At 46.0% G+C, this 25,981-nt stretch overlaps 1 protein-coding gene across 2 annotated transcripts in view; it reads left to right on the forward strand.

The window, feature by feature from the left end:
* The window catches only part of mgat4a (alpha-1,3-mannosyl-glycoprotein 4-beta-N-acetylglucosaminyltransferase A), a 268,132-nt gene that overhangs the window by 202,007 nt on the left and 40,144 nt on the right, over positions 1–25,981 (forward strand). For both annotated transcript variants that reach the window (XM_078222379.1, XM_078222380.1), the window contains one exon: positions 10,211–10,341. In XM_078222379.1, the coding sequence (XP_078078505.1) occupies positions 10,211–10,341 (131 nt within the window). The remainder of the gene's footprint in view (positions 1–10,210; positions 10,342–25,981) is intronic.

Below are 25,981 nucleotides of genomic sequence, written 5' to 3' on the forward strand. Positions count from 1 at the left end.
TCTGAAAAGCAACCTTCCATCGCTACTCTCTGTCTTCTATATCCAATAAGAAGTTTAACAACACCAGGTTAAAGTCCAACAGGTTTATTTGGTAGCAAAAGCCACACAAGCTTTCGGAGCTCTTAGCCCCTTCTTCAGGTGAGTGGGAATTCTGTTCACAAACAGAGCTTATAAAGACACAGACTCAATTTACATGAATAATGGTTGGAATGTGAATACTTACAACTAATCAAGTCTTTAAGAAACGAAACAATGTGAGTGGAGAGAGCATCAAGACAGGCTAAAAAGATGTGTATTGTCTCCAGACAAGACAGCCAGTGAAACTCTACAGGTCCACGCAACTGTGGGAGTTACAAATAGTGTGACATGAACCCAATATCCCGGTTGAGGCCGTCCTCGTGTGTGCGGAACTTGGCTATCAGTTTCTGCTCAGCGACTCTGCGCTGTCGTGTGTCGCGAAGGCCGCCTTGGAGAACGCTTACCCGAATATCAGAGGCCGAATGCCCGTGACCGCTGAAGTGCTCCCCAACAGGAAGAGAACAGTCTTGCCTGGTGATTGTCGAGCGGTGTTCATTCATCCGTTGTCGCAGCGTCTGCATAGTTTCCCCAATGTACCATGCCTCGGGACATCCTTTCTTGCAGTGTATCAGGTAGACAACGTTGGCCGAATTGCAAGAGTATGTACCGTGTACCTGGTGGATGGTGTTCTCACGTGAGATGATGGCATCTGTGTCGATGATCTGGCACGTCTTGCAGAGGTTGCTGTGGCAGGGTTGTGTGGTGTCTTGGTCACTGTTCTCCTGAAGGCTGGGTAGTTTGTATATCCAAGCCAGTTCTATATCCATCTAGCCAGCCCATCCTGAACCCCATGTGATTTTAGTTTTTGTACCAGTCTGCCATGTGGGATCTTGTCAAACACTTTACTGGAGTCCATGTAGACTACATCCACAGTCCTTCCCTCATCAATTTTCTTTGTCACCTCTTCAAAAAACTCAGTCAAGTTGGTGAGACATGACCTTCCCCGTACAAAACCACGCTGCCTGTCACTAACTAGTCCATTTTCCTCCAAATGGGCATATATCCTGTCCCTCCGTATCTTCTCCAAAAGCTTCCCCACCACTGATGTCAAGCTCACCAGCCTATAATTTGCTGGATTATCCCTGCTTCCTTTCTTAAAGACGTGCTGGTTAGGGTGCATTGGCCGTGCTCAATTCTCCCTCAGTGTAACCCAAACAGGCGCCGGAGTGTGGCGACTGGGGGATTGTCACAGTAACTTCATTGCAGCGTTAATGTAAACCTACTTGTGACACTAATAAATAAACTTTAAGCACTGGATGGCCTATCTCATCCATGATGCCCTTCAGACTCCTCAGCTGCCATTTTGAAAGCATTGCACTTTTCAAAATTACCGGTGCCCTTTCGACAGTGAGTTCTGTTGCTTAGTTTGTCAGATTGAGTGTCTGCTCCATTAACGCGGGATGAGTCAGAGTCGGGTCCTGAATTTGACCGCTTAATTGACAGAACAATGGGGACAAGTCATGCCACCTGTTGATTAGAACGTTTTTCAAAAAAATGATGAGAGACCAGCGACTTATTACTTGAGCTATTAATGCTAAATGCTGCAATTAGGAAATAGAGATTTTAAACAACTAATTAAGCATTCAAGTGTTTGCATGTTAAGAGCTCTTTTATAGGCTTTTATCTCTAGTCAGACATGTATCCATTTTTGATTTGTATTGAAATAAATGGGAATCAGTATGAGTAGTATTTTACGTCTCTGGTTCATTGCGGCTAATTTATATGGACAAGAGGATAGAGATTGAGCTGTTAGGCATCAACAAAGCCTTTGTTCTCTGGTTGTCATTTTAAAAAACTTTTATATGAAAAGCGTGATTAGAAATTGCAAATTATGAATGGAAGTGATTGGGGGGGGAGGGTGTGAGGGACGGGGGGGCAAGGTGGAGGGGGGAAACGCAGGAAAATGAACTTTCTTGAGTGCCTGCCTAACAGTGGTGAAAGAACTCCCAACGATTGTTGAAAATGTTTTGAGACACTGGAGACCTGGGAAAATTGTGAGACCGGTAACGTAACGGTGGCACAGTGGATACTGTGGGATACCCACATTCTCCCCGTGTCTGCGTGGGTTTGCTCCGGGTGCTCCGGTTTCCTCCCACGCTCCCAAAGATGTGCAGATTGGGTGGATTGGCCAAGCTAAATCGCCCCTTAGTGTCCCACGATGCGTAGGTTGGAGGGATTAGTGGGGATAGGACCCGGGTGAGATGCTCCGCAGGAGAGTCGGTGCAGACTCGATGGGCTGAATGGTCTCCTCCTGCACTGTAGGGATTCTATGACAACCTAAGAAACGGGCAGGCACAGGAGTGACAGCCCCATCGGCCTTGCTCTGCCATTCCATGAAATCACAGCAGACATTCAGTAAAATTATGGCTGGTATTTAACAGCAACATCACTTTGCCGCCTGACCCCGAATCCCTTGATTCCCTTCAAGTTCAAAAACCTATAAATTTCAACATTGAATGTACTCAGCGACTGAGCATCCACGACCCTGTGTGGTTAATAATTCCCTCGATTCGCAATGCTTTGAGTGAAAACATTTCTCCTCAGCTCAGTCCCAAATAGCCGCCCCCTCACTGAGGTTATATTTCCTGTTCCCCTACCCCAGTAACCAATCCAATAGAATTTTAGTGTGATAAGACCATAAGACATAGGGTGGCACGGTGGCACAGTGGTTAGCACTGCTGCCTCGCAGCGTCAGGGACCCAGGTTCGATTCCTGGCTTGGGCACTGTCTGTGTGGAGTTTGCGCGTTCTCCCCATGTCTGCGTGGGTTTCCTCCGGGTGCTCCGGTTTCCTCCCACAGTCTGAAAGACGTGCTAGTTAGGTGCATTGACCTGAACAGGCGCTGGAGTGTGGGCGACTAGAGCAATTTTGCAGTAACTTCATTGCAGTGTTAATGTAAGCCTTACTTGTGACTAATAAATAAACTTTATAGGAGCAGAATGAGGCCACTTGGCCCATCGAGTCTGCTCCGCCATTCAATCATGGCTGATATTTTTCTCATCCCCATTCTCCTGCTTTTTCCCCCATACCCCCTGATCCCCTTATTAATCAAGAACTTAAGTTATATGAAGATATCCAACTTATAAAGATATCAATTATGTAACTTGATCAAGTGATGGAGAGGATGGTAGGGGATTCCTAGGACATAGTTTAGCTAATGAATGTGGCGTACCATCTTGGTAATACTCCATGAACATCTGGCTCATTTCCTGCGGTCTCTCCAGGATAAGATTCACATGATGTAAAATATTACTGATTTTTAACGAAATCTCATCCCAACTGTTTAACCAGAAGGAGGCAATTTGACATTGTGCTGTCGTTGAAACAGCCTTGGTCTTTCCTCGCTTTTTCTGTCTCTTTTTAAATCTAATGAGAGGAGACAGATCCCTAATGTCCCAGAGGGTAAATCATTGTGTGGCACAATGCCATTAGCAGCACTGCTTTCAGCTGTCTGGGCTGTTAATTTAATTAACTGGATTTTGTATTGAATAGCAGCGAGGCCAATGTTGTTGACCATTACTATCAAGTAATCTGGATGGCAACATGTGCAGGTAGTGCCTCGAGATGGATAGAAAGCTGGTTAGCAGATAGGAAGCAAAGAGATCCATAAATAGGTCTTTTTCTGATTGGCAGTCCGTGACTAGTGGGGTTCCGCAGGGATCTGTGCCAGGACCCCAACTGTTCACATTATATATTAATGATTTGGAAGAGGGAGTTGAATGTATTATCTTCAAATTTGGACATGATACAAAATTGGGTGGGAGGGTGAGCTGTGAGGAGGATGCAGAGATGCTTCAGAATGATTTGGACAGGCTGAGTGTGTGGGCATCTGCATGGCAGATGCAGTATATTGTGGATAAATGTGAGGTTATCCACTTTGGTAGCAATAATAGAACATTACAGCGCAGTACAGGCCCTTCGGCCCTCGATGTTGCGCCGACCAGTGGAACCAATCTAAAGCCCCTCTAATCTACACTATTCCAATATCATCCATATGTTTATCCAATAACCATTTGAATGCTCTTAATGTTGACGAGTCCACTACTGCTGCAGGCAGGGCGTTCCACGCCCTTACTACTCTCTGAGTAAAGAACCTACCTCTAACACCTGTCCTATATCTCTCACCCCTCAATTTAATAGGAAGACAGATTATTAATTGAATGGGTGTAAATTGAGAGAGGTGGATACTCAATGAGACCTTGGAGTCCTCATGCATCAGTTGTTGAAAGTAAGCACGCAGGTACTGCAGGCAGTAAAGGAGGCAAATGGTATGTTGGCTTTCATCGCGAGAGGATTTGAGCATTGGGATAGGGATGCTTTGCTGTAATTGTATAGGGTGTTGGTGAGGCCATGCCTGAAGTATTTTGTGCAGTTTTGGAGTCCTCATTTGAGGAAGGATGTCCTTGTTACAGAGAGTACAGCGAAGGTTTACCAGGCTGATTCCTGGGATGGCAGGTCTGTCATATGAGGAGAGACTAAGTCGGTTAGGATTATATTCACTGGAGTTTAGAAGAGTGAGGGGGGATCTCATAGAAACTTATAGAATTCTAAAAGGGTTAGTCAGGTTAGATTCCGAAATAATTTTCCCAATGGTGGGGGAGTCCAGAACTAGGAATAGTTTGAGGATAAGTGGTAAACCTTTTAGAGCTGAGATGAGGAGAAATTTCTTCATCCAGAGGGTGCTGAATGTGTGGAATTCACGAATGTAGTTGAGGCCAAAGTGTTGTCCGATTTTAAGAAGAAATTAGATATAGCTCTTGGGCCTAAAGGGATCAAGGAATGTGGGAGAAAGGGGGGATCAGGATATTGAATTCGATGATCAGCCATGATCAAAATGAGTGGTGGAGCAGGTTCGAAGGGGCGAATGATCTACTCCTGCTTCTAGGTTCTATGTTACTATGTACGATTAAACACACCAATGCCAAAGTTGCAGTCTGCACACCCTGCAGTGCTTTGATAAATTTAAGATAGAGTTGTGCCACTAAACATGGGCAAAAATGTTAGGTGTGGTACTGTCAGGTGTATAGGGATTTTTAATGGTGTGGTCAGTCTTAAATACAAACAAAAAACTATCGGTCTGCTTCTGGGTCGGTTTAGCTCAGTTGGCTGGATGGCTGATTAGTGATGCAGAGCGATGCCAACAGTGTGGGTTCAATTCCTGTACCAGCTGAGGTCCCACCTACTCGGCCTTGCCCCTCACCTGAGGTGTGGTGATCCTCAGGTTAAATCACCACCAGTCAGCTCTCCCCCTCAAAGAGCCATCTGGGACTATGGCAACATTACCTTTATCTCTGGAATTCTCTGCCCACTGAGGTGGTGGAGGCTACCTCGCTGAATATGTTTAAAGCGCGGATGGATGGATTCCTGATCGGTAAGGGAATTAAGGGTTATGGGGATCAGGCGGGTAAGTGGTACTGATCCACGTCAGATCAGCCATGATCTTATTGAATGGCAGGGCAGGCTCGAGGGGCTAGATGGCCTACTCCTGCTCCTATTTCTTATGTTCTTATGAACCGTAATTTTACAAAATGTGGAATCTCAGTTCTCAGAATTTAGTTGTTGCTGGATTTTTTTCTTACATTTCTTTTACTTTGTAAGTCTCTTTTATCACTCCTCCTGGCACGGTGACACAGTGGTTAGCACTGCTGCCTCACAGCGCCAGGGACCAGGGCTCGATTCCCGGCTTGGGTCACTGCCTGTGCGGAGTCTGCACGTTCTCCCCGTGTCTGCGTGGGTTTCCTCCGTGTGCTCCGGATTCCTCCCACAGTCCGAAAGGCGTGCTAGTTAGGTGCATTGGCCATGATAAATTCTCCCTCAGCGTACCCGAACAGGAGCCGGAGTGTGGAGACAGTAACTTCATTGCAGTGTTAATGTAAGCTACTTGTGACTGTAATAGATAAAACTTAAACTCTTCCCCCATCTGCTTTCTCATTTTTTATTTTCCTTTCTGTATATGATTTAAACCTCATTTCTAACTCCCGATTTAGACTCTGCTGAATTTTACAGCAGGCTTTAGGACCCTAATGTGGAGCAAAAAGCGGATCCGGGATCCATCCTTGCTGGCTATGGGACCGGTTTGGTGATTTTACTGCAGACAGCCTCCTGATTGGCTGCCTGTGGGATCGTCGTCCAATGAAGGACATTGAGCGCACTCCCGAGCAGCTGGCCCAATCAGAGGGCTGACAGCGCGAAAGCCTCAGCAGCACTCCTGCTGGAAGAGGTGGGTACTGCGGAGGGTGATCAATGAGGAGGCGCGACCTAGGAGGCATCAGGCCCTGCAGATTGGAGGGGAAAGCCCTCGGGGGTGGTGAGGGGTGACGTTTGGGAGCTACTTTTCATGCCCACTGCCTCCTATTTGCCTCCCACCCTCCCTCCCACAAACCCGCCCTCCCACTTCACTCCTGACCTGTCACAGGTTGGCCACCTCCATGAAGCTGGAAGCTTCCCCAAGCGGTGGGGGAGATCATTCCACCATCAGTGATATGCCTGTGGCCTGGCACAATGGCCCCTAATAGGGCCTTCAATAGCGAAAACTGGCTGCTCACTTCCATGAAGCAGGCAGTGATTCACCTTGCAGCCCACTGCAGGGGAGAGCTTCCCCGATGGTGCTACGGTGATGGGGATCCTTGCAGAGGGACACTGCTATCTTACCACCTCCAACCCGCCTCGGTGCCCATCTTTGATCTTTGATTTGACTTATTATTGTCACATGTATTGGAATACAGTGAAAGTATTGTTTCTTGCGCACTATACAGACAAAACATAGCGTTCATAGGGTACATAGGGGAGAAGGGAAGGATAGGGTGCAGAATATAGTGTTGCAGTTACAGATATGGTGTAGAGAAAGATCAGCTTAATATAAGGTAGGTCCATTCAAAAGTCTGATGGCAGCAGGGAAGAAGCTGTTCTTGAGTCAGTTGGTACGTGATCTCAGACTTTTGTATCTTTTTCCCGATGGAAGAAGGTGGAAGAGAGTATGTCCAGGGTGCGTGGGGTCCTTGACTCTGCTGCCTGCTTTTCCAAGGCAGCGGGAAGTGTAGACAGAGTCAATGAATGGGAGGCTGGATTGAGTGATGGACTGGGCTTCATTCACAACCCTTTGTAGTTTTTTTGCCGTCTTGGTCAGAGCAAGAGCCACAACAAGCTGTGATACATCCGGAAAGGATGCTTTCTATGGTGCATCTGTGTTCCTGTCACCCCTGGGTTCAGTAGGATTCAGGAAACGCCAATGAGGGTTATTCAATTTTGATTGGTAGAAGAGCCACATTCTTGCTTGCTCTACCCGCACCTGCCATTGATTCCCTGTGGAGGGCGCTGCACTGGATCAGGGCAAAGTTCTACTCAAAAGCCTATTGAAAAGTCTATGGGCGGCTGCCAGTCTTGTGAATGGCAAGTGCCATTCCTTCACCTCTGACTGCCATTGCCTTTCTAACTGCTTCTCTCCCCATTACCTTTATAGCAGAATAAGCTGCTTATGTCTACAGCCTAGACTCACACATGATTATGGTTCTTTGTGGAAGGTGTCAGACGAATGCTATTATCCAATAGTATGAGTCATGACAAGAGTGGAGAGAAAATAAAATCTGTTTCAAATGGGCTCTATTATCCTCCCTCTCATTAAGCATCCTAAAGGTGTACAAAATATTCCAGCTGTGTTGGCTTGCACTTAGAGACATGTCATCGCCAACAGCGACTTGTATAGAAACCTACAGAGGCACAATTCAATTATCCCAATGAGCAGAACCTCCGCTACCAAGTAAGAACATATAATGGGAATATGTCTTTAGTGGCAAACACATCAGTAAGAATGCCTTGTGTGAATGCAGCAACATTTTGCTTCTATATTCAGTGCCACCAGGGGTCGGTTTAGCTCAGTTGGCTGGATGGCTGATTAGTGATGCAGAGCGATGCCAACAGTGTGGGTTCAATTCCTGTACCAGCTGAGGTTCCACCTACTCGGCCTTGCCCCTCACCTGAGGTGTGGTGATCCTCAGGTTAAATCACCACCAGTCAGCTCTCCCCCTCAAAGAGCCATCTGGGACTATGGCAACATTACCTTTTATTTGCATCCTAGTTGGTTTTTTTATAGCCTTTTCCACGTGTACTCTAACCTTGCATTGTTCTTGTTTTCCCAAAATGTCCCTCTTTATATTGAATTATATCAGCTAGCCATCTGCTCCCATTGCTGTCTGTCTTCCTGCAACATCTAGCGATCTAAATAGTTGCTTAATAGTACAGAATAGGAGTGTTGCTGAAAACAGAGACATGCTGCCGAAGCTTTTTGCCTTGCACTCATCAGGACAGACACAAGAATACAACATTTCAAAGGGAAGAACAATTTATACAACATGAGAAAAGGGTGCTGATAGGTTGGCAAGACAGCTCTGATTGATCGGGACATTGCCAGAGCGAATGTACCAGGGAACTATTGCCTCCCCATGATTTTGTTTATTCAAAAAAGATGCAAACGACGCCACATTCCTTTTGCCTGCAGAGGACAAGACCCTGAATATGAATATATGTAGCTTCTAGCAAGTGTAAGTGAGCTACATTGCAAGTTTGCCTGATCATCTTAAATTGGTTGTTAGTGTAATTCTTAGCATATACAGGCACCTCTATTCTTGTGCAGAATAAATTGTTGTTTCTTTTGAAATTTGGTATTCTTGTGTCTGTCCTGATGAGTGCAGGGTGAAACGCTTTGCTAGCATGTCTCTGTTTTCAGCAGTCATCTTGCAATCTCTTCCTAATAGGTTGTGATTGCCACTAATTTGGTATCATCAATGAGCTTTAATATTTCCCTTGTGTCAGTGTCCAACTCTTTTATATAAATGCACATCAAAAGAAGTCCCAGCACCAACTGTAGGGGAAAGCACCAACCACATCATGTAAATCCATGTTCTCCTGCCAGCTACTTTCTAAACCCTAGCTATTTTTCTATCGATGAAGTTAATTCACTTCTATAGCACATGTTTTAACCTTTGCAAAAGTCTCATGTGGCGCCTTCTCAAGCATCTTGTGAGAGTCCATCTGTTATATTCATTTATTCCCATTAATTTAACTACACTTCACAAATTGATGTTCGCCCTCCTTCTTTAATCTATGTCTATTTAGTCGCTCGCTAATTTTATCCTTACTGTGGATTCTTCAGCCCAGATGGAGGATAAGTGACCTGGAATTTCCTTGCTTTCCTCTTTATCTCTTGAACAGCAGTTGTAACATTTTGCTATTTTCCGATTTTTGGCACGATTTTCAAATGCAAATTGGAAAATTGAATTGCGAGAGCTGCCAGGAGTCTAAAGATTGATTTTTTTTTTTCCCCCCAAAAAAGCAAGTGGTCGCGTAATTTTAGATATTGCAACCGGAGGTATCTTCACTTTTTGTGTCTATTGACTTCTTGTTACATAGAATCCCCACAGTGCAGAAGGAGACCAGTCATCCCATTGAGCCTGCACCGACAACAATCCCACCCATTTCCCACTAACCGTAACCCCACGTATCTACCCTGCTAATCCCCCTGACATTAAGGGACAATTTACCATGGCCAATCCGCCTAACCCGCACATCTTTGGAGTGGGGGAGGAAACCGGAGCACCCGGAGGAAACCCACGCAGACACGAGGAGAATGTGCAAACTCCATGCAGGCAGTCACCCGAGGCCGGAATTGAACCCGGGTCCTTAGCGCTTTGAGGCAGCAGTGCTAACCACTGTGTCACTGTGCCGGTGCGCAAATGTTGCTGGTCGGAGGCCGACACACTGGGTGAGATTGTACAGCCTCGATTGTCCCGAAACCGTAAAATCCCGCCCGAGGTCAACGGACCTTTCCGTTGTCCGCCCCTTGCCCGCTCCGATTGCCGTGGTGGACGGGGCGGTAAAATTCCGGTCACTGTGATGAACTACAATGCATGCAATGGCAAAGGACCAGCGAAGATGAATATTTAGGAATATGCAGCAGTTTGGAAACATGCATTTTAACTTTTAAAAAAATTAACAAGTCCAATTGTGTGAAACCGTCGGATACAACTCAAGTCACTTCAAACACTTATAACAAGCATCATTTTATGTTTGTGCGTGCACTGTATCAAATGATTTATCAGCAGTTTCATTTGTTAATATTTTATCATTTATCTCACAAGGTAAAATGTTTCAGGCTCCTGATTTGAATCTTATCGTGGAGTTCATTCTGATGTTCCATAAGGAGAAACCAATTGACTGGCTGTTAGACCACATCTTGTGGGTGAAAGTCTGCAACCCTGAAAAAGATGCAGTAAGTGCAGAGCTTTGTTCTGTAAAATATTTGAAACCAAGTTCTCCTTTTCAATATGAGAAACTATTTATTAGATTTTATTATTATTGTTATAAAAAATAAACTCGATATAAAAAAAAATACTGATTGGACCTTAACCTCTGAGCTCTGGGGCATTGTAACTGGAGGGTACCCCCAAAGATGCACTGGGAGTGCTCTCCATTCCCCAGAAGCTCCCAGGTAAAGATTTGCATGGGAATTCCCTGGCAAGTGTCAACTTCCTCTGGGCAATTGTCCTGCACGGGGAACCAATTTAAATCACAGACTTTGGATCGCTCTGACTGACTTACAGCAATAGTTAGAACCATAAAAATGATACGGCATAGAAGGTGACCATCATTTGGCCCACCTAGTCCATGCTGACCCAAAGACACCCAAGCGTCCTTTCTAATCCCATTTTCCTGCGCATAGCCCACAGCCCTGGAACTTGCAGCACTTAAGATGCAGATCCAGGTACTTTTTAAATACATTTAGGATCTCTGCCTCCACCACCAGCTCAGGCAGCGGATTCCAGACACCCAGCACTCTCTGCGTACAAAAATTCTTCCTCATGTCCCCTCTAACCCTTCTGTCACTTAGCTTGAATCTACGAACCTTGGTTTTTGAAATACACGCCAAGGGAAAAGGGTTCCTCCTGTCTACTCTATCTCTACCTGTTACAATTTTGTACACCTCATTCATGTCACCCCTCGGCCTTTTCTGTTCCAAGGAAAACAACCCTAACCTCCATCTCCAAGCTACAGTTCTCCAGCCCTGGCAACATTCTGGTAAATCTTCTCTGCGCTCTCTCCAGAGCAATTATGTCCTTCCTGTAATGAGGTGACCAGAACTGCACACAATACTCCAGTTGTGGCCCTCACCAGTGTCTTGTAGAGTTTCATCATTTTATCCCTACTTTTGTATTCTATACCTCTGCCAATGAAAGAGAGCATTCTATATGACTTCTTTACAACCTTGTGTACCTGCACTGTTACCTTTAGGGATCTCTGTCTTGCACACCAAGATCTCTCACTTCATCTACCCCTCTCAGTATATTCCCATTCATTGTGTATTCCCTTTTACTGTCTGATCTCCCTAAATGCATTACCTCGCACTTTTCAGAGTTGAACTCAATCTACCACTTTCCTGCCCACTCCACCAACCTATTGGATTGTTAAGTGGATTGGCCATGCTAAATTGCACCTAGTGTCAGGAGATTAGCAGGGTAGATGTGTGGGGTTACAGGAATAGGGCCTGGGTGAGATTGTGGTCGGTACAGACTCGATGGGCCAAATGCCTCCTTCTGTGCTGTAGGGATTCTATGATTCTATCTACATCATTTTGGAATTCACAGCTTTCCTCTACACTATCCACTATACAGCCAATTTTTGTGTCATCTGCAATTTCCCAGTTGTGCCTCTCGTATTAAAATCAAATTGTTAATATGTAAAACAAACAGCAGGGGTCCCAACATCGAACCCTGCGGAACACCATTTGAAACAGCTTTCCATTCATGAGGGTAACCACCGCCCATTATCCTTTGTTTCCTGTTACTAAGCCAACTTTGGATCCATTTCGGCACATTACTCTGTATTCCATGGGCTTTTACTTTGTTGACCAGTCTGTCATGTGGGACCTTGTCAAATGCTTTACTAAAATCCATGTAGACAACATCCACTGCACTACCCTCATCAATCCTCCTTGTCACTTCCTCAAAGAATTCAATCAAATTTGTAAAGCATGACCTTCCCTTAACAAAGCCACGCTGACTATTCCTGACTAGTCCGTGCTTTTCTAAGTGATAGTTTATCCGAACTGTCAGGATTGATTCTAAAGGTTTTCCCACCACTGAAGTAAGACTAACTGGCCGATAATTGTTTGGCATTTCCTTCATATCCAACAGAGCCATATTTGCATTCCTTTAGTCCTCCGACACCTCACCTGTGTCTGGTGAAGATTGGAAAATAATCCTCAGACCATCTGCTATTTCCTCCCTGACCTCCTTCAATATCCTAGGGAACAATCCATCTGGCCCTGGCGACTTATCCACTTTCAAGGATTCCAATTCCTCCAATTCAGATACGATAGTGACTTTTAAGGGGCGTCTTGACAGATACATGAATAGGATGGGAATAGAGGGATATAGTTCCTGGAAGGATAGGGGGTTTTAGTTCAGATGAGTAGTATGGTCGGCGCAGGCTTTGAGGGCCGAAGGGCCTGTTCCTGTGCTGTAATTATCTTTGTTCTTTGTACTTCCTTTCTCGTTATGATTATTTTATCCAACATCTCCTACTGCTCCTCTTGGATGATTACATCCTCATCATTGCTTTCCTTTGTGAATACGAAGACAAACAATTTCATTTAAATCTCTTCCCACATCCTCTGCATCTTCACACAAGTTCCCTTTTTCATCTCTGATCGGTCCCACCTTTTCCTTAACTATCCTTTTACTCTTTCTGTACTGGTAAAACATCTTTGGTTTTTCCTTAATCTGGCTTGTTAATATTTTTTCAAGCCCTCTCTTTGATTTCCTTATTTCTTGTTTTAACTTGATCTCCGTACTTTCTATACTCCTCTGGGCTTTCTGCAGTGTTGAGTTTTTTGTGACTATCATCATAAGCTTTCTTATTCTGTTTAATCTTCCCCTGTATTTTTCTAGACAACCATGGGCGGTCTATATTTGGCAGGGCCATTCTTATTTTTGGAGGGGACATGTCTGCTTTGTACCCTAAGGATCTCACTTATTAGAGCTTCCCACTGGTTTACCATTGATTTATCCTTTAGCAGTCTTGTCCAGTCCACCTTAGCCAAATTAATTCTCAGCTTTGTAAAATTTCCCCCCCCCCAGTTTAAAACTTTTACTCCTGATTTATCTATGTCCTTTTCCATAATAATACTAAATCTAACTGAATTGTGGTCACTATCCCTGATATGGTCGCCCACTGTCACTTAACCCACTTGCCCATCTTTCTTTCCCAAGACTAAGGCTTGTCACATATTGTTCAAAAATAATTTCCTGGACACTGCATTAATTTTTCACCCTCAATGCCCTTTATACTGTTTGAAAACCAGTCGATATTGGGATAGTTAAATTCTCCTACTATCATTGCCCTCTTATTCCTACAGACAGAAATTTGTCTACATATATGTTCCTCTATCTCCCTCTCACTATTTGGGAGTCTGTAGTATACTCCTAGTAGTGTGACTGCCCCTTTTTTATTCCTAAACTCAACCCATAAAGCCTAATTTGTTGACCCGTTTAGTATATCATCCCTTCTCACAACTGGAATTGCTTCTTTAACCAATAATGTTACCCACATCCCCTCCATTTTTGTCCCTCACTCTATCCTGCCTGAAAACTCTACATCCAGGGGTATTGAGCTGCCAATTTTGCCCCTCCTTTAGCCAGGTTTCTGTTACAGCAATGGCATCCTGCTGCCATGTGTCTGTCTGTGCCCTTAGTTCATCTGCCTTGTTTGTAATATTCCTTGCATTGAAGCATAAACAGCTCAGTCCCATCAATTTCCTTTGCTGGATGCTTTTTAACCCTCGTTTCCTTGTCTTTCCGAGACGTTCACTATATCACTAACTGATGTTCTACTTCCCATTTCCTGATCTGAATCTGATCCATCTAAACCTTCCCTTTGCTTCCCACCCCCTGCCTCACCCGTTTAAAACCTCCCCAATGGAACGAGCAAAGGCCCCTGTGAGGATATTGGTCCCACCTCTGCCCACAGGTGTAATCCGTCTGGCTCGTACTGGTCCCACTGGTCCCACATCACATGACAGAACTGGTCCCACATCACGTAAACCAGCCTCCCATCCATTGACTCTGTGTCTATACTTCCTGCTGCCTCGGAAAAGCAGCCAGCATAATTAAGGACCCCACGCACCCCGAACATTCTCTCTTCCACCTTCTTCCTTCGGGGAAAAAGATACAAAAGTCTGAGGTCACGTACCAACCGACTCAAGAACAGCTTCTTCCCTGCTGCTGTCAGACTTTTGAATGGATCTACCTTGCATTAAGTTGATCTTTCTCTACACCTTAGCTATGACTGTAACACTACATTCTGCACTCTCTCGGTTCCTTCTCTATGAATAGTATGCTTTGTCTGTATAGTGCGCAAGAAACAATACTTTTCACTGTATGTTAATACGTATGACAATAATAAATCAAATCAAAATGCCTCAAGAATCTAAACCCTTCCCTGGTACATCATTTCTCCAGCCACGCGTTTATCTGATCTATCCTCTTATTCCTGCTCTCACCAGCATGTGGCACTGGGAATAATCCTGAGATCACTATATTTGAGTTCCTGCATTTTAATTTATCTCCTAACTTCCTATATTTAGCTTTCAGGATCTTATCCCTTTCTTTACCCATATACTAGTCCCAGCGTCGGTACCTATGTGTACCATGACCACTGGCTGTTCACCCTCCCTCTCCAGAATGCCCTGCAGCCACTCCATGACATCCTTGAACCTGGCACCAGGGAGGCGACGTATCATCCTGGATTCACATCTGTTGCCACAGAAGCGCCTGCCTGTCTGTACCTCTTACTATTGAATACTCTATCACTACAGCCACTTCTGGCACCATGAACTTGGCTGTTGCTGCTTTTCCCCTGAGAGGCCATTCCCCCCCCCCCCAACAGTATCCAAGTGGTATGTCTGTTTGCGAGGGGGGGATGACCACAGGGGACTCCTGCAAATACCTTCCTGAGTCATTCCCTTTCTGCCTGTGTAACCTTCAGCTACTGTGTGACCACCTCGCTAAACATGACATCCATGATGTTCTCAGCATCGCGGATGCTCCACAGTGGGCCCAATTTTACCATCGCATTGCGCCCGTTTTTGGGGGCGAAAACCTGGTAAATTCGGGCGTGAGGCGAGTAGCGTGATCCACACCCGCCTCCGCGCCAGTTCCCCCTTTACCAAGGCCCGAAAATGGCTGCAATCAGGGCTGCGTCTGAATTGGTGCAACGGCCATTTAAATGTATTTGCATGCATTTAAATTGACTTAATGGGCTGCACGCCCAACTTTACCGGCACTTCCCCCATTACCACCACGTTCGCCCATCCAGAATCGGCACAAAACAGACATGCTCCATAAAAGTCCGATTCAGGCGCCCCAGTTAGTGAGGAGGTAAGTGCTGAGCGTCCAACTGCGCTCTGCCTCTGATCAGTAGAGGGTGAGGGGGGTCCACTGCCACTCTGTCTGAGATCAGTGGGGGGGGGGGCGTGAATTGTCTGGGTGGCAGGGGGGGTGGGGGTATTAGGGGGTCAGTAATGTTAGGGGGGTGGGGCAATGTCTGTGGGGGCCGGGGGGGAGGCATTGGCCAGTGAGCGATGTGGCAGGGGAGTCGCATTCTATATATTTTTTTCTGTGCACGCGCAGTTGGAGGCGCCGATCGGAGCTGCAGGATTTCGGAGGCATTAAGCCCCGCCCACAGGCTTCTGTAGCGTGATTCGGAATCGCTGATATTTTTTTCAGGCAGAGTGTGAATGGGGGCGCCTGAGAACGGGTCTAAAAGTCAGGTCTGAAACACTCCCAGTTTCAAGTCCGTCCAGCACTTAGAATCAAAATGATAAAATAGGGCCCAGTGAGTTCACCGGAGCTCCAGCTCTGAAATGTCGTTCGCCAGTAGCCGTAGCTGGACACACTTCCTGCCCACGTGGTCACCAGGAACACTGGAAGCATCCCTTATTTTCTGGTAGTTACCTGGAAAAAGTTTGAAAGATTAAAACCACTTCTAACTTCTGGGCAACAATTATTCAGATCGAGACATAACCCACGGGAGTCCTCTTTATCTCACCTCAGCCCATGGAGACACCCGACCCCCACAGGATCCAGCTCTGTCCATCCTACCTACCGACTGTATACACTTATCTTCTCCCTGGACTGTCTATGACCTTTAACCTTGGCTGACATGACGTGACTTTAACTTAACCGGTTTATGGCAGCTAGTGCTGTAAAAAAGGGGTGTGGCAGATCTGACAGACCTGCGCTCGCGCTAGGCCCTGGGGGCGTGTACCCTACCCGGATCCTGCCCAGCCTGAGCCAGAAGGTCGGTCAAGATGGGATCGAAAAGAATTTTGGATAAGGAAGTAGGAATGGGGTGGTAATCCAACAGTGCCAGTCCACGGAAGTTCAGACTCAATTGTTTCTAATTAATGAGCCGGAAAATTGTTGTGACCTATTTGCATCTTTTTCTTCGTAGCCAAGGCGACTGAATGCAAAGTCCAGCTTTGTGCATTGATCCTACTTGACGCATTTTGGGCGCGAATCTCCAGCCTCCCAACCGTGTGTTTCCCGCCGGTGGGAGGTGGCACATTGTTTACTAGCACACGGGATTCTCTGGTCCCGCCGCTGTCGATGGGAATTCCCATTGACGTCACCCTACGCCGACGGGAAGCCCACGGGACAGGGGAATCCCACCGGTGTGAACAGCCGGAAAATTCTGGCCTTTATCTGTGAGCTGTATACACTTATCTTCTCCCTGGACTGTCTATGACCTTTAACCTTGGCTGACATGACGTGACTTTAACTTAACCGGTTTATGGCAGCTAGTGCTGTAAAAAAGGGGTGTGGCAGATCTGACAGACCTGCGCTCGCGCTAGGTCCTGGGGGCGTGTATGCTACCCGGATCCTGCCCAGCCTGAGCCGGTCAAGATGGGCCTAATATGGTTTGAGCTGGTCCCCCGAGAGCAGGAAACGAGAAGTCTAGTTGATGTGAAGCATTCTCGGGCCAGAATTCTCCGCTGCCAGCGAGAATGGAGAATTCGGTGCTAGGCCAAATCTCAATTCACAGCAGCGGGACTGGAGAATCCCAGCCGCGGGCGAGGTCGGAGAATCCCGGCCTTAAGCTTCTTCCACAGTTGCAGGATGTGGCTTGGCTTCGACTGCATGCCTCCCTTTTTCAGCGATATTTCATATTGCCAAGTTTTCTGTTGTTTGTTTTTTCTGGGACCAGTCCGGTACATTCAACCATGGGCGGCATGGTGGCATAGTGGGTTAGCACTGCTGCCTCACAGCGCCAGGTACTTGGGTTCGATTCCCGGCTTGGGTCACTGTCTGTGTGGAATCTGCACATTCTCCTCGTGTCTGCGGGGGTTTCCTCCGGGTGTTCCAGTTTCCTCCCACAAAGATGTACGGGTTAGGTGGATTGGCCGTGCTAAATTGTCCCTTAGTGTCAGGGGGACTAGCTAGGGTAAAATGCATGGGGTTATGGGGATAGGTCCTGGGTGGGATTGTGGTCAGTACAGACTTGATGGGCCGAATGGCCTCCTTCTATACTGTAGGATTCTATGATTCATAGGTTTGGAGATCAGAGTTTGCAGATCAAAGCAATCACAGTGACTTCACAACATTGGAAACTCTGCACTTTCATCCCTTTATTTTTTCCTGATTTTATGCTGAACAGATATTTTTAAAAAATAATTTTACCACTGGAATGCTTGTAAATTTAATTTTAAAATAACAGTGTAGTGTTTTATATCACAACATCGATATGAACAGGACAGTAGATGAATCCTCCCCCTCCCCATCACCTCCCCACTTAAAGCAGCTTGTTTTTATTTATTTATTGAGGTTTGTTTGAATACAGGCCAGAGACAGAAGATGAAGGTCTCATCCTGCTGAGGGCATTTAAATGAAAAATGCGAGATGAGGTTTGGCATTCTTGCTCCATCTGTCTCTTGGCAGGAGTCCACGGCACAAATCCTGTCCCTTGTAATAGCTTTGCCTGTGAAGGCTGATCCGTGTATGTGTGCGTCCGGCTTAGTGAAAGAGTGACCCGAGTAAGGGGTTATCGGGGCTGGAATTGATTTTCTCAACTAGGTTAGAGTGCGAAGGGTAGGTGGTCAGGGTGGGACTTTCATTTGAACAAGGAGCAGGAGAAGGCCACTCAAGTTAAAGCTTATTAGTCACAAGTAAGGCTTCCATTAACACTGCAATGAAGTTACTGTGAAATTCCCCTAGTCGCCACACTTCGGCGCCTGTTCGGGTCAATGCACCTAACCAGCACGTCTTTCAGACTGTGGGAGGAAACCCACGCAGACATGGGGAGAATGTGCAAACCGTGCACAGTGACCCAAGCCAGGAATCAAACCTGGGTCTCTGGTGCTATGAGGCAGCAGTGCTTGTGCTGCCCCCGTTGCCCCATTATTCAATAACACCACCGGCCTGTTCCTGTGCTGTATTATCACGACTGATCCAGATTTTCCCTCGAATTGGCCACGAGCTTTATCAAGGTTTTTAGCCTTTTTTAGGCAGCTGAAGACACAAAAGGAATTGGGGATCCAGGGGAGACGATGGCCTAGTGGTATTATCGCTAGACTATTAATCCAGAAACACAGTTAATGTTCTGGGGATCTGGGTTCAAATCTCACCACGGCAGATGGTGGAATTTGAATTCAATAAAAAATATCTGGAATTAAGAATCTAGTGATGACCATGAAATCATTGTCGGGAAAAACCCATCTCATGTCCTTTAGGGAAGGAAATCTGCCATCCTTCCCTGGTCTGGCCTACATGTGATTCCAGAGTCATAACAATGTGGTTGACTCTCAACTGGCCCCCAAGGGCAACTAGGCGTGGGCAATAAATGCTGTAAGAAGTCTCACAACACCAGGTTAAAGTCCAACAGGTTTATTTGGTAGCAAATACCATAAGCTTTCGGAGCGCTGCTCCTTCGTCAGATGGAGTGGAAATGTGCTCTCAAATAGTGCACAGAGACACAACATCAAGTTACAGAATACTGATTAGAATGCGAATCCCTAAAGCCAGCCAGGTCTTAAAGCTACAGACAATGTGGGTGGAGGGAGCATTAAACACAGGTTAAAGAGATGTGTATTGTCTCCAGACAGAACAGCCTGCAAGTCCAGGAGGCAAGCTGTGGGGGTTACTGATAATGTGACATAAATCCAACATCCCGGTTTAGGCCGTCCTCATGTGTGCGGAACTTGGCTATCAGTTTCTGCTCAGCTGAGCAGCTGGGGTGTTCACCCCAATCCAACGCCGGCATCTCCACATCAATAACTGCTGGCCAGCCAGCGACGCCCATGCCCCACGAATAAATTTTTTAAAAATCCATAAGAGGCTGGAATTGGAGGTTTTCAGAGTTCTCGGAGGGCTGGAGAGCTTTCAGGAAAGACGAGACCGTAGAAGGATTTGCACAAAGCAGAGGCTGGCATGCCCCTGGGATCTTCCCATCCCACTGCAATGAACGCAGATTTGGCTGGGCACCAAATTCTCCGACCTCTCTGCAGCAGGAGCATGGCGTGAACGGCTGGCAAGATCATGCCTGAAACTTTAAATTTGCATCCCTGGGCCGGGAGCCAGTGTAAGCCAGCTAGCATGTGGGTGATGGGTGAACACAGGACAGCACGAGGTAGGATTTGGAGAGTTCCGTACGCTTGGCAGAAGTGGCAAGAATTTGCAGGCGCCAATGATGGGGCGTCACGATTGTATCTGGAGGCAGAGAGTTAAACCACCTCACAAGGTTATACTGCTTGCGGTCTAAGCTTATACAAACCCTTGCGGATATACAGCCAAGAGATAGTATGATCACATAAACATACGAGACCATGTATGGTAGTGGACAAGTTCTGCTTTTCAAGGAAAGGGGGCTTGGGGGTGGGGGAGTGACCTTTCACCTGAAAGCTGCCCCACTCCCTGCCTGTAAAATGTGCAGCCAAAAATTGAAGATGGTGGTCGTGGGGAAACTACCCCCCAACCCCCCCCCCCCCCCCCCCCCGTCCTATCTATATCCTCAAAGCCCAACACCTGCCCATTGCAGTTTTCACATGTGACTGTGGGTGAGCAAATAGCCCACCCACCTGGGCGTGGTTTAAACCTGCAAATTGGGAGTCTGGGTTCCGACAATAAATGTCAGCTACCAGCAGCAGAGCATCAGCCACGCGTTTTCTCCCCCTTCCACTACTTGTGACATGTGGCCAGTGTGCCAGCCAAGCACCCTTAAAGGAACCACCTCACATCACAGCGCAGCCCAGGGAAGCTGATGTGACATGCCAGCTGTCTGAGTGTGGCAGGCAGCCAATCTCCTACCCTCCCCATGGAATGCGGCAAAATGGTTCCAACCTCACACTAGCACCAACCAGCTGTCTTCAATCCAGTTTAAGTGCTGGTTTGAAACCGGCTCCCTTGACTTTTACTTGTTCTTTAAAGATCACATGCTGCATTTTGTTTTCATATCCCAAATCCTTGTTTTATGCTCGTGGAAGAAGTTCCATTCATACATCCGTTGCATCTTCATTGCCACAGAAGGCTGTGGAGGCCAAGTCATTGAGTGTATGTAAGACAGAGATAGAAAGGTTCTTGATTGGTAAGTTGTAGCAGGGGATACAGAAATCCATGCTTTTGAGACTATTAAAACAAGTAGATTTGTTTAAAATAGGGCCACTGTGCGACTCATATATATCACAGATATCACAATGTGCCTCATTTATATATCTACAAAGATATTGTCTGTATAAGCACATATATAATCATTTTTGAACAAGTATTATAGATTTAAACTGTATTTTTGTATTTTCTTATGAGCTTTGGCCAACAAACAATTTACCCCTCGGCATAATGGGAAATAAGTTTAATTAGACAGACCACATTCTTTTGGAACAATGCAGCATAGATAGAGCGTGTTATCAGGGGCAGGCCAGGCAGCTACAAGCAACCAAGATTATTGAAATGAATAGAAGGACTTAGCTTCTAGCTGTAATGAAATGCTGCAATTCAGCCTCCACTGATCAGGAAACAGGAAACAGACAGGAGAGATGACTCCCTTCTGGTTCCCAGGACTGCAGGTGTTAGGGGCAACCCTTGAACCAACCGGATTTGTGGACGTACGGTTACTAGGCAATGGGGGAAGAACTTCTGGGTTTGGTTGACCAATCAATGCCTAATTCTGCTGGAAGGTAGAATGCTATTGGCCAAAGTAAATAAAGTGCATTGATGTAATTGGACCGTCCAGCTTGGATAACAGGTCGGTCAGGACGAACGAATCTTCGAAAATATATATCTGTTGTACTCGTGTAATGTAAAGCCAGAGAGAAGTTGGAATCCTCTGACTATCTCTCTCCCAATGCGTTGATCAAATAACGAACGTCTTTAACCGCAGGCTGTCTTTCGCAAGTCTTTGTGTTTGCTGAGATTGGCTGAATACAAGACCCCCCCCTCTTAGTGGGACGCCCCAAGAAAATCCCCTTGCATATTTGGATCAAAGGTTACGGGGAAAAGGCGGGAGAATAGCGTTGAGAAACATATCAACCATATGACCGGATGGTGGAGCAGACTCGATGGGCCAAATGGCCTAATTCTGCTCTTGTATCTTATCGATATGCAACACAGAAATAAGCCATTAGGTGGGATTCAAGTTTTTTTTTAACTATCGGGGGACGGTTCTGTTTTTTTTTTGAGTGTGAAAAGTGTAAATCAGTGGAGTCTCCGCTATGAAACTGTGCCCTTCGAGGATTTGTTTCTCAGACCTGAGGTTGATGGAATTCGTGAGTTCTGTCTTGTCCGAAATTTGTAGTCTGGGCAGCTCCGTCTTTGAGACTGGAGAAGAATTTGGCAGCATGCACACGCAGAGATATAAAATCGTTTGAAAATAGTATGAAGGTTCATTAGAGTTGAATATATATGTATGAGTTCTGTTATCTAATGCTGCGTTACATTTGTGATGTATAACCACTATCAGATTTCCCTACTGCAGGACAGAATCAATGTCGATAGTATTTATTATCCTTGTCATCTAGTCAAATTCATGTGTGGAAAAGATGGGTATGATTCTTTAGTATTGAAAATACCATAAAATTCGGAAGCATTTTCATGTATCTTTGACTAAAAGGATGTCCAATGCATCTTGGAACAGAGGGAGCTGCTGAGGGAAAATTGATTTTATTTTGCATTCATATAATATGGCCGGGTCAGTATTTATTGCCCATCTCTAACTGCCCTCCATTTCAGAGGGCATTTGAGAGTCAACCTCATTGCTGTGCCTCTGAAGTCACGTGTAGGCCAGACCAGGTAAGGACAGCAGATTTCCTTCCCTAAAGGATATTAGCGAACCAGATGGGTTTGCATGACAATCGACAACGGTTTCATGGTCATCAGTAGATTCTTAATTCCAGATTATTATTGAATTCAAATTTCACCACCTGCCGTGGTCCCGGGTCCCCAGAGCGTCACCCTGGATCTCTGGATTGCCGGTCCAGTGAGAATTCCACTGTGCCACCGAGTTGTATAACATTGAGGGGCGATGATAGAATGGATAGGAAGGACCGATTTCCATCAGCAGAGAGGTCAGTAACCACAGGGCATTGATTTAAAGTAATTGATTGAAGGATTCAAGGGGAGTTGAGAAATTCTTTCACCCAGAAGCTGATGTGTGCCTGGAACCCGTAGCCTGAAAAGATGGTAATAGCAGAAACCCCTCATTGCACTTAAAATGTTCTTAGGTATGCATTTTTTAATTCATTCATGGGACATGGGTGTGGCTGCCTGGCCACCATTTATTGCCCTAAAAGACATTAGTGAACCAGATGGGTTTTTCTGACAATCAACAATGTTTCATGGTCATCAGTAGATTCTTAATTCCATTTTTTTTTTGGTATTCTAATTCCATCATCTGCCGTGGTGGGATTCGAACCCGGATCCCCAGAACATTAGCTGAGTTTCTGGATTAATAGTCTAGCAATAATACCATTCAGCCATCGCCTCCCCTATTATGCATTTGAAGTGCTGTTACCTACAGAGCAATAGACCAAGAGCTGGAAAATGGGATTAGGACTGGATTTCTCTTTTTTCGCCTTGCATAGACATGATGGGCCAAATGGCCTCCTATTGTGCCATTAATTTTCTATGTATGATAATATATGTAGAAATTGGGAGTGAGTTCATGGACACAAATCCCATCATGGCCACTCAATATCACGAGGCCAAAAATGGGATTTGCGCCGGTAAGATTTCCAAGTGCCAACCTCTGAAACCCCCCTCTGATGGTGCAATCAAGTTCATGCCCAGGAAGGGCGCGAACCTGATTAACATAAATTTGGATGCATTAGCATCTACTTAGCAGACTTGTAACTTCAGGCCTCGTTGAATCTTCTCACCCAAAATGGAGTCCGGGAGATGTGAGGAAGCCTGTGGGAGACCGGGTATTGGGACGCTGTCAGGTGGGATCGAGGAGACATTCCGAGGGGTGACAGCAATGTGAAGTGTAGAGGGGGAACAGGGAGCACTTGCCCTGGCAGAATGGAGTAAATCATTCATCTTCTTGCACCATTGCACCCCGTGTAGTATTGACGTGCTGTGCTTGTTGGCTAAGATCAAGTGTAGTATCAACATGCTGTGCTTGGTTGAAGTCATCAGGTTACATTTTAGCTTCATTTGAAGCAATTTTTAAAAGCGGCATCTCGGCCTTTTGGCTAAGATGCAAATAAGATCAAGCCTTGGAGGAGGAGCTATGCCTACTCCAATCAGCTTGGATCATGTAGATCAAGCCCAAGACAGGAGGTGAGAGCCCTGTCTTGTCAGCTTGGATCGGGAATGTCTCAACTTGTTGAGACTCTGAATTGGACTTGATTTGATTGAATTGGAGCAAAACAAATTGCTGCACCTCTGCCCTCTTGTGGAGGCTGCTGGCACTGACCAGTGTTGCCACCGTCTCCCAGGCAGGGTTCATGATCTTGCTGGAGGGTCTCATGCCAGCTGAGGGCAGATTGTTTCCCTTCTCTCCTCTGCAGTATCGAGCAGATGGGTAAATGCCCTCTCTGTGAAGCAGGGTGCAGGTTTCTTCACTGTCATCCTCCTGGCCTGACTGTGAGCAGGTGCTGTAGAGCTATTTAAATGTGACGCCCCCTTGATAGATTTGTTCAGATGACCCCCGGGTGGGCATATCAGACGGTTTACATCACCGGTACAGCGTTTTTCACATGGGGAATTTTTTTTTCCAAAATTGCAACCTGAATCCCGCTACCGAGGCTGGCGGGATTCGCACCGGTTTTCGTGCCGAAACTGACACTTGGCCAAATTTTATGAAAATTCTGCCCATTAGATCTCTGTGTCTGGGTCCATATGTAAAATCAAATTGTTTATCTCTTTGTATCTCTGCATTTAGAGTAATCAAAACCACCTCGGGATGTATGGCCTCCATGAGCATCTTAGATGAGCAGGATAATCCATTCTGCATTAAGCAAAAACATTCTTTCTATTTTGACTTTGGTATTGAAATGCTTCTAATAGTCTGGGGCAGCACGGTGGCACAGTGGTTAGCACTGCTGCCCCACAGCTCCAGGGACCCGGGTTTGATTCCCGACTTGGGTCACTGTAAGTGTGGAGTCTGCACATTCTCCCCGTGTCTGCGTGGATTTCCTCCGGGTGCTCCAGTTTCCTCCCGCAGTCCAAAGATGTGCGGGTTAGGTGCATTGGCCATGTTAAATTGCCCCTTAGTGTCAGGGGGACTAGCTAGGATAAATGCATGAGGTTATGGGGATAGGGCCTGGATGGGATTGTGGTCGGTGCAGACTCGATGGGCTGAATGTCCTCCTTCTGCACTGCAGAGAGTCCATAATTCTAAGAGGTTGACGTGGAAACTGTGCTTACCTCACCATCTACCACAACAGTGGTGCAGATCGAGTAGGCTGCTTTGTCCTGGATGGAGTCAGAAAGATGTGTTTATTTCACCCGTGATTGGAAGATTTTATATTTGCTCATTCAGTTTATCAGATTGATTTGGACAGTCAACGGTAATGGTGTTGGTGACCACCAAATAAAGCTGGGAGATCCAGACAGCTGAATTTGTCAGGTGCTAATGAAATTGTCTGTTTGGAAAAATATATTCATTAGTGTTGCTGCAACAGATTAAATGTCAGCGGTAGAGTAGGAGAGAGAGGAATTGTGCATTTACCATAATCGGTAACAGATGGACTTGATAAGCTCTGTTGATGCAGTGTAACTTTTTTAAAAATTCATTCGCAGGATGAGGGCAAGTCCAGCATTTATTACCTGTCCCTAATTGCCCCAGAGAAGTAAGGGCGGTGGGAATGAGCCATCTTCTTGAAATGCTGCAATTTCTGTGCGGACACTAATCCCATGATGCTGGTAGCAAGGTGGTTCCAGGATCTTCACCAGTAAGGATGAAGGAACAATGCAGTTCCAAGTCAGCATGGCATGTGATTTAGAAGGGAACTTGCAGTGCTGGTGTTCCCGTAATTCTACTGCCCTTGTCCTTCTAGGTATGGGCTTGCAGGCTTGGAAGGTGCTGTCGGCAAAGCAAAAGTAAAGTTTATTTATTAGTCACAAGTAAGGCTGACATTAATACTGCAATGATGCTACTGTGAAATTCTCCTAGTCGCCACAATCCGGCGCCTGTTCGGGTCAATGCACCTAACCGACATGTCTTTCAGAATGTGGGAGGAAACCGGAGCACCCGGAGAAAACCCACGCAGACACGGGGAAAATGTGTAAACTCCACACAGACAGTGACCCAAGCCGGGAATCGAACCCGGGTCCCTGGAGCTGTGAAGCAGCAGTGCTAACCACCGTGCCACCATGCCACCCAAAGAAAAGCCTTTAGTGAGTTGCTGCAATACATCTTATAGA

Source organism: Mustelus asterias, chromosome 10 (assembly GCF_964213995.1).
Source record: "Mustelus asterias chromosome 10, sMusAst1.hap1.1, whole genome shotgun sequence".
Lineage (NCBI taxonomy): Eukaryota > Metazoa > Chordata > Chondrichthyes > Carcharhiniformes > Triakidae > Mustelus > Mustelus asterias.